The sequence below is a fragment of the Protopterus annectens genome, chromosome 12.part0, assembly GCF_019279795.1.
Source record: "Protopterus annectens isolate FY-2018-M chromosome 12.part0, PAN1.0, whole genome shotgun sequence".
Taxonomy (NCBI): Eukaryota; Metazoa; Chordata; order Ceratodontiformes; family Protopteridae; genus Protopterus; species Protopterus annectens.
Window position 1 is genome coordinate 884,469,922 of NC_056746.1, and position 9,492 is coordinate 884,479,413.

Below are 9,492 nucleotides of genomic sequence, written 5' to 3' on the forward strand. Positions count from 1 at the left end.
ACCTGACATCTGGGGCAAGAAAAACTGAAGAAAATGGCATCGGCTGCATCTTTTATACCCCTGGTGCACTGACGTCAGGGAAGAGGCGACAGCAACCGATGCCAGCAGGATAACCCAAGTGTAATGACTGCAACAGTGAATACACTCGAACATCTACATTTATGGTAGGTACACAACTGTACTTTATCTGTGCTAGCGTGTCTGGCTGCAATTTTGTAAATACTTGTAAATTAATTTGTGTTATATATGCCAGCATGACTAGCTATAATTTTGTAAATAAGTTTGTGTTTTTTGATTATTGCTTTGGTATATGTGAAATGTTAGAATCAGTGTTTTTCTGGATGACCAAATGGGGTTCCTGTTACGAAATCGAAGAGGCTGAACATCGAACAGCTTTAACCTCAGAAATGCCGTTTAACAATGTGCTTTTTGTGAGATCATAGTACAGTGAAGATCAGAATATTTGCCCGTACCTCACTGTAGTGCGATCTCAGAGTTGGTATATATAATTAGCGTGGGGGCACAGCCCCCTACAGTAGCAACTTTGAGGTCCGGCATTTTCGGCCTTTAAGCCATTAGATGTTCAGCATCTTCTGTGTTGTAATATAGACCCGACCAAATGTACATGTTTGCTAAAGAATTCTGAATCCAGGTTGGGCCAGTCAGCTGACCTGGAGGTGATATCATCCTGTGCCAGAGCTGAAAGGAGTGGAATCTCCACAGCAACTGTTTTTATTTTTCAAAAGTCTGAAATGCAAGTGTAGAATTCTCATAATAGCTTTCTTTTACTTTTAAAAAGCAGGTTCTGAGTCAGCTGTGTTCAGTGTAGTTAAGTTGCATCAGTTGTTCAGCAGACGGTGGTTGTTTTCCAGTTCAGTATTTGTCACTCAAGAGTTTTTCAGAGCTGTTCAGCAAGAAATAATAGGATTATCTGAAGTAGTTAACTTCATTTGATCAGCAACCTGTGGGTATCGGATCCGACCTCGGATCCGAGCCGGCAGCTTTCCAAGCTAAAAGATCTGAGCTCTCAGCTCCTCCCCCTTACCCATAATACCCTGCTACCTCCCACCAGTCCTCAGATCTCATTTGCCTGCGACTTCTGACAGCTTAAGTGACGAGCTCTTGGCGTTGGTGAGAGTATTAAAAACTTTTTAAAACTATTTTCTCAAAGTTTTTTCGGTGTGTGTGTTAGTGTAGTAGACCCTTAGTTTTCTGTCTCTGTATTTTTCTGTGTTTTTTTGTGGTACTTAGTGTAAATTTTAGTTTTTTCCCTCCCCTTTCTCTGTGTGTGTGGGCACGTTTCAACGTGCTATGGCTGAGGGACCTAAGGCCATTTTTTCTAAATGCACTGAGTGTGGTCATAAGCTGTCCCCAGCAGATGGCCACACTCAGTGCGTTCTTTGCCTGGGGGTGGCCCACTTGTCTTTGGGCTGCCAAGTGTGCGCAGCCTTTAACCCCCGGGCTGTGAAGGATAGGAGGAATAAGTTAATCCTGGCAGGACTCTTGCCCGCGGATTCTTCTTCCTCCTCCTCTCCGTCAGCGGCACCAGTCGCAGCTGCTGCTGTCCAACCTTCAGCTCCCCCTCCCCTGGCAGGGACTCAACCTCCCTCTGTGTCCCAGGGAGAGGGAGACTCTTCTAGCAAAGAGAAGAGGCATAGGGATAAGGACCGGCATAAGAGCCACAAGCAGCGGGCAGAATCTCATCCTTCAGCTCCGCCTGCTAAATTAGTTGGCTCTCCCAGGAGGGTCTCCGGTTCTTCCCCCTCTCGGCTTCATTATCCCCGCTTTTCTCTGGAGCTGGAGGAGGAGTCCCGGTCTCCCTCGAGGTCATCTAGGCGGCCTTCCCAGCCCGCCTCAACGACCTCTTCAAGGTCTACTAGAAGTATGTCTGACGCTGATATGGACCGGATGATGCGTCGATTCCTGCAGGCCCAAATGCAGATGGGGTGCTCGTGCCTCCCCCCCTCCAGGGGGGGAGCTTGGCCCCTTTCTTTGCCCCAGTTGCTCCTTCTCCGATTCACTATCGGGTTTAGGAGTCTTTGGATCCGAGCCGTCTCGGAGCCGGGGAGTCGGCGCCGACACTGGTGGCTACTTCGACGCCGACTGTACCCTCGAGCGTGTCGGATCCGACCTCTCGGGACCGAGAGCCAAACTTCGGATCCGCAGCGGTCAGTGTGTCTTTGGCTCCGTTTTGGTCAGAGCACACTCCCCTTTTGGGTACGATCGCGTCGGCTCCAACCCCGGTCCTCACGTCAGAGCCGAGGGGGCTACTCTCGGAGCTAGGGGAGAGTGGTTCGCCCTCGGCTTTTGACATGGTGGAGACAGTGCTGTCTAGGAGTTCCCGGTCCCCGGTCCAGGCTGCGGATCCACCCCTCACTCCCTCGCATTTGGGCCTGTCTTCCATCGTCCGGCCCCAGGGACAGCCTGCGCCGGCGCTCCAGTTGGTTCCCGTAGGGGAACAGGACCCTGTTGATGAGGCCTCCTCGGACAGCCCCGCTGAGGAGGTCCCTCACAAACGAAAGTGCAAGAGGAGGCACTTAGACTCCCCCGAGTCCCTCACGGAGGGCACGGACTTAGAGGAAGGTTCCCCAAGGTCAACCCCTGAAGACGTCTCCTTTGGGGACATTATGGAAATGCTGCGTATTAGAGGGGGGTGGTCAGCCCAAAAACCTTCCTCGGATGAGTCTGTGTTTCTGGAGGCGTTCGACGCGGGCACGTCTACCTCTTGTGTGTCCCCCCCCCCCCCGGCTGATCCCCTGGTAGACTTGATTACTGCCAGGGCTTGGAAGGAGCCGGATACTGTGGAGCCAATCCCTAGAAGACCGGACAAGATACTTAGTCCTCCCCCTGACAAACCGGCGTGGAATAAAGGTTCCCCAGTAGATGCCATGGTGTTGGCGGCTGCCAACAAGAAGGAACTAGCGCAAGAAAGTTCCTCGGTCCATCCTCCTGATAAGGAGTCTCGGACGATGGACCATATTGGAAAGCGGATGTTTGCTTCAGCCACTTTTTCTATAAGGGCGCTGAATTATCTGGCACACATCATTAGACTCCAGCGGGATCTGATAAAAGAATATGCTGGAGCTCCCCCAGAGTCCATGGCGGCCGAGGACAAATGGACCTTCTCAGCCTTCATGGCCACTCTAAAGTCAATTTCTAACACTTCCATGCGGCTTCTCTCCCATGCCACGGAGGGAGTGGCTAGAGCCAGAGGGGCAGGGGTCGCCTTGCGGCGCCACGCTTGGCTTCTCCTTTGTGACTTTGCGGAACCCTTCAAGGCGTCCTTTGCGAATGCTGTCTTTGACGGTTCTACGCTATTTGGCAAAACCGTCCGTGACACGCTGCTCCAGAGCGAGAAAGACGGGAAGATGCTGTCTGCCATCGGGATCCGCTTCTCGAAATCTCAAAGGTCCTTCTCAAGGAACCAGAGAGGACAAAAGAAGATGTGGTTCCGGAAGTCCCAGCAGTCCCGTTCCACTCCGGACCCTTCGTCCTTTAGAGGCAGAGGAGGACAAGGTGGACGCTGGCCCAGAGGCAGGGGGGGTGAAGAATTTCAGGTCCAGAGAACCTTTCTCGGACCGACCCGCGCAACAGCCCTGAGGGCTTGCCCGGCTGTCCTTCTCTGGAGGCAGTCGGGGGGCGGTTTTCGGAGCACCTACAAAGTTGGGAGTCCATTACTGCAGATCGTTGGGTGCTCCGAATAATATCCAGAGGTTACACTATCCCCTTTTTGAATCTTCCCCCACTAACAAAGCACTTTCCTGATGTCCCACCCAATCAGAGGGAGGCGGCTGCTTCAGAAATAAAGAAGTTGCTAGAAAAAAGGGCCATCCAGCACGTCCCCCCAGAGCAATCCGGGTTAGGCAATTACTCCAGTTTCTTTTTGGTGCCAATAGAGACGGGGGACTTAAGGCCAATTCTCGACCTGTCAAATCTAAACCTGTTCATTGCCAAAGAGAAATTCCGGATGGTCACTCTGCAATCTATTCTCCCTCTTCTACAGGAGAACGACTGGATGTGCTCCATAGACCTCAAGGATGCGTGCTACCACATTCTCATGGACAGACGGTCCAGGAGGTTTCTCCGCTTTCGGCTAGGAGACAGACATTTTCAGTTCAGGGTTCTCCCGTTCGGCCTCACCACAGCCCCCAGGGTGTTCACCAAGGTCATGGCAGTTGTAGCAGCCCACCTGAGACTTCAGGGAATTCCATACCTAGACGACTGGCTCCTTACCGCCCCCACCAGGCATCTGCTCTGCTCCGCCAGGGATTATTCCTTATCCTTGGGCCAGCATCTAGGCATTACCATATATTTTCAGAAGTCATCTCTTCATCCTGTGCAAGTTCTGGATTTCATAGAGACCAGAATAAATACGCTCCAGTCCAAAGCCTTTCTAACAGCGGACAGGTTGCGCAACTTGTCACTCCATATAATAGCGCTTCTACAGTCCCCAGCCCCGCCTACAGAAGTGGTCCTGAGAGCCTTAGGTTCCATGGCGGCAGCGATTGCACATGAGAGTCCTTCAATGGACTCTTCAGGTTCAGTGGTCTCTCCTCCTTCACCCATTGGATTCTCTGATTCCCCTAAGCAGGGTTTGCAGGAACTCCCTTCTTTGGTGGCTCCATTCCCCAGAGCTGCGGGAAGGGAGACAGTTTGTGATGCCTCAACCCCAAGCCACACTGACCACGGATGCTTCTCTCCTCATGTGAGGGGGGCATTCCATGGGCAGAACCATCCAAGGCATGCGAAGCCCTTCAAGGTAGGGCAGCATTTGGCTTTGCAGTGCTCCGGAATATCCTTCCTTGAGGACCGCCCAAGGTTTTTGGTAGCTGGAGACTTTGCCCCACAGGTTGCTGATCAAATGAAGTTAACTACTTCAGATAAAGAACTTATGTACTCACCATAAAGTTCCATCTGAGTAGGTAACTTCATTTGTCAGCAACCACCCCCCCCCTCCTCCTTCCCCCTAGCCTGTTTCATGGTTATATCTATGACGGAAGGTTTTCCTTTGTCATGCATCAGGTTAATGTTCCTCTTTCGAGTGTCTTAGATTGTTGTTTTTTTGGGTGCATATTTGGCAAACTCGATCTGAGGACTGGAGGGAGGCAGCAGGGTATTATGGGTAAGGGGGAGGAGCTGAGAGCTTGGATCTTTTAGCTTGGAAAGCTGCCGGCTCATACCCACAGGTTGCTGACAAATGAAGTTACCTACTCAGATGGAACGTTATGGTGAGTACATAACTTCCTTTTTTATTCCAGTCGCTGAGGACCGGACAACAGCCTGAAGAATGGAAATTTATTTCTACAGGGTGAGATAAGAATATGAGCATCATCATACCTTGGTGACTTAATGAGATTAGACAGGGACAGTTAATCTTTAGATAGTTAGGAAGCTATAGTCATGAAGTTAAAAGTTGTTCTTCAGTCAGTGTGAAGCCTATCCTTCAGTGTTATTTTCATAATTCCTGTGTGTGAATCTCTGTGGTTTATTGAAATCAGTTATTCAGTGTATATATGTTTTAAATCATTTTTATTTATTAAATATTTTACTACCTTTATTGTGGCTGATTATTGAGAAAGTACTTTGAGAGTGTTTATGCCAAGTTCAGTGACACCAGGGCCACTCCGAAAAGCGTTACTGCTTGGATTTACATGCTACCATAGATGTATTTATTTTACCCAATATAATTAAACACCCCTTTTGAAAGGTACCATGGTATGTTGACTGGTGGCAGTCATTACCATGTAACTTGGGAAAGAGTACATGGGTAAATCTGTGCCAGTCTTTCCCAAGAGTGTTTTTATGTGTGAATATCAAATATTTAAGAGTGAGTGTGTCAAATACCTTGAACCAGGACACAGTGCTCTGTAGTGGTTAGTGTGAAAATTCATTTGGGGATCTGGAGTGAAGCATATGGTCCAGTCCCAGGTTTGGAGCCTGTACCTGGTATACTCTTAGGGGAAACTGTGTGTTCTATTCCTGCTTTCACTGGCGTTCCCTTACCGGAGACAGTGCCGAAGATTGAGGCTCCTTAGTTACTGTCCTGGGTTTAAGAAGGGAGTTGTCATACTGTGTAAGGTCCCTTTTAGAGAAAGACTGATGTTGAGTTTGGTATACTTGGACAGGTACCATTAGAAGATTGCTGAACTTGACATTTTTCAGGCTTACTGTGTTAGACACAAACTAATACAAGGAGGCCCTTTGCAATTTCTCCCCATAAAAGACTCCTGCAAAGGATGAAGGCAGTTTTCACACCAGATTGTTGTAGCACTGATGCAGCTGGGATTGCCATACTGGAAAGGCAGTGGGTCTTTTACTGTTACACTTACCTGTAGCCCCCACTCTGATATGTCATATTATCTCATAGAAAGTGTTGGAGCCACACTGTCAGTATTCTGCATCATCTGTAATCCATTGCTACTAGCTGTTTCATCTTACTCTTATATATTGAGGCAGCTGTTCTTGCAGAGTTGATATAAATATACCGTGTATGTTATGCAGAACATTTTACACTAAGTTTTATATGAACATTGTTTTCTCTCTGTGATGTAGCCACTCATTCATCCCAGATCATGTTTGGGAAATGTTATATTTGTATGTATGTCTTTTCCCAATTAAATGGGTATTTCATGAACATATGATAATTTCCCTTTAGGATTTCCAAATGACATCAATCCCATAACAAAGGAGAAAGGAGGACCTAGAGGCCCAGAACCTACACGTTACGGAGATTGGGAGAGAAAAGGACGCTGCATTGATTTTTAATTCCTTGTAGAAACTATTAAGTTGTAATATACTTTTGGAGAAAATATGAATTGTTTCATTGTTTGGACCACTGGTATTCTAGAGTTAAGTTTACTGATTGCAAACTGCGGTTTCTTTTTCACAAATCCAGTTTATTATAGATGAGCAGAGAAATATGGATCAAAAATACTCAGAGCATCAGTTTCAGCCAAAGATCTGCTTCTGCTTCTGTTCCAGAATGGTGGACATAAGTTAATTAAATGTGATAAGTTCCATCTTGTATAGCAAATTTTATGCAAGCAGTAATACCCTACAGCATGGGCATTATTAAGGAAGTAATGCCCTGCTAGGGAAGTTGCCTTTACACCCCTGGAGTGGCTTTATTTCCCTGATAACACCCATGCTGGAGGATGTTATTACACATAGAATGGGAATGGGGGTATCTGTTCATAGGTTCATAGTTTAGTACTAAGCTAACTGCCCTTGTGAGCCATTTTAAGCCTAGCCAATTATCCCTTGTGAGACTCAAACCGTGCACCTTGTGTTTGTAAGGCAAACACCTTAGCCATTAAGCCACCCTCCCAACCCCAATTATTTGTTTTTTTTGTTTTATTTTATTACTGTATACTTTTTTAATACTTTTGATGTAAAATAGTTCCCCACCTAATGTTTCAAATTTGCTGTAACATATGTAATTACTGTTGGAGGAACAGTAAGTTATGTAAGTATTTAATGTTCACACCCATTCAGAAGAACAGACTCACACATACAGACATAAGAGACAAGCATGTGCACATCAGTTATAGCCACTTTGCTGACTGTATACACCTTAGATGTATCACTGCTCAAATGACTAAAACAAATCATACAGTGCAAGGCATTGAAACCTGTACCATGCCTATTAGCTTTCCCTGATTTTGCATCATAGTTTGCTTTGTCCTTTGTAGAATGTCTGATTTGCTGACAGTTTACTGAGATTAGACATCACTTTCACACTACTTTCTGTTTATGCAGACAGTGCATGCTGATGGACTGCTTGCTACAGTTGAAGCTAATAAGAGATATGCACTGTCTCTTTCTCTCTCACTTGCAGACTGTATTTATCTTTGTTTCTCTCTCTCACTCACACACACACACAATCACGCACCTGTTGCTTTGCGGTTTAGTGAGCATGAAAAAAAGTTTAATTTATTGAGCATAAAAATTATGGGAGTTTGCTTTTCTTCATGGCAGTTTTATATGCTGCTGGGAACTGGTAGGCTTGCTTGTTTACTGGTTTTCATCAGTACATTAACACCCTGTTAAAGAATGTTCATTCTCCAGTTGAGCAACAGTATGTGTTTCAACCATTCTCTAACATGTATTGAATCTTTTTTTTCTATAAATAAAAATATACAGAATGTTTTCGGCAGCAGCTTGTCCTCATGCTGCCCTGGCCACACAATCCTGCCAGATGACCCATTTACTTTCATGTTATTTTGCCTCTTTATGTATCCCTTTGTGAGATGGGCCCTTTCTTTCCACTGGGAAACTGTCTGTATGTACCCTTTTGTTACAGTCAAGGGAGGACAAGAAAACTGGTATTTTGACAGCTGTCTTTCATATGTACAGGTTGTGATTTTTGTCTACAGGGTTTTATAACAATAAAACCCTTTAGGTAGACATGATCCAGATGTCCATTATTGGATCAGATTAGGTATACTGCACAAACACGCATGCTACTGGAGCAGTTCGCCCACAGTCTGTGCAGATTTTTTGTTCACCTAGTGGTTAGTCACTTACCCTCCCCAGAAAGTTAAGAAAGCAGCTGAGCCTTTGGGGTTCTAGGCTGTCAAATACTTACCCCTGCCACCACCTACTAAGACTGCTGTTTATGGCATTACAAACAGTTGCCAAAGACTTGCACCTCTTCTTGGGTAACATGAATACATCTGCCTTTGGTATTTGTACCACTGCAGAAATTTCATCACTACCACTCTTAAACACATTTATAGCCTTTTCCTTGCCACTAATATTATTTCTAGTATTTGCAAATCCTCTTTTTGTTAGACTAGTACTAAAAGAGACCAAGTCCTTTTCTTGCAGTCAGTTCCACTCCTTCTCTATCCTACGCTCCTCTGGTAAAATTCTTGAAAAAAATCATATGTAACTATAGGAGGGGACTGGTGCTAAATTTGTAACAGTGGTGATGTATCTGATTGACCAAGAAAGTTAAATATAACAAAAGAGTGTATATTTTTACAGAAATTAATGAAAATATTTGGTATGGAAGATGTGAACTCAGTAGTAGTAACTTGGAGAGAATTTACATATTATTCCCCAGGTACTATAATTGGGCTAGATTAGATAGAAATTACATCTCACAGTAATATGTGCATTTAATTGAAACCTTTGACCCACATCCAATAACTATTTCAAATCATACACTGATAAAAATTAAAATAAAAATGCAAGGTAAAGTAGTAAACATGAGGCACTGGAGTGTCCCCTCCTACCTGGTAAACAGAGGATTTTAAGGAATGGGTAGTGGAAATTATTCAAGAGTTATTAGGAAAGATAGAAATTTCTTCAGAAGTTATAGCTAGTGAGTGGGATAAAATGAAAATGGAGTTTATAAAACTGGGTAGAAATAAAATAAAAAATACTGTTAAGGACAGAAATTATTTAGGTGGGATGACAAAGGTTAATTTATTGCAGAATAACAGGAATCTCACAGAATAAGAAGAGGCACATCTGCAGAGTGCTAAA

At 45.3% G+C, this 9,492-nt stretch overlaps 1 protein-coding gene across 1 annotated transcript in view; it reads left to right on the forward strand.

The window, feature by feature from the left end:
• The window catches only part of SDHAF4 (succinate dehydrogenase complex assembly factor 4), a 779,629-nt gene extending 772,818 nt beyond the window's left edge, over positions 1-6,811 (forward strand). Inside the window, exon 3 of the mRNA XM_044089912.1 lies at positions 6,656-6,811. Coding sequence (XP_043945847.1) covers positions 6,656-6,765 — 110 coding nt within the window. The 3' untranslated portion in view covers positions 6,766-6,811. The remainder of the gene's footprint in view (positions 1-6,655) is intronic.
• Positions 6,812-9,492: the final 2,681 nt, after the last annotated feature.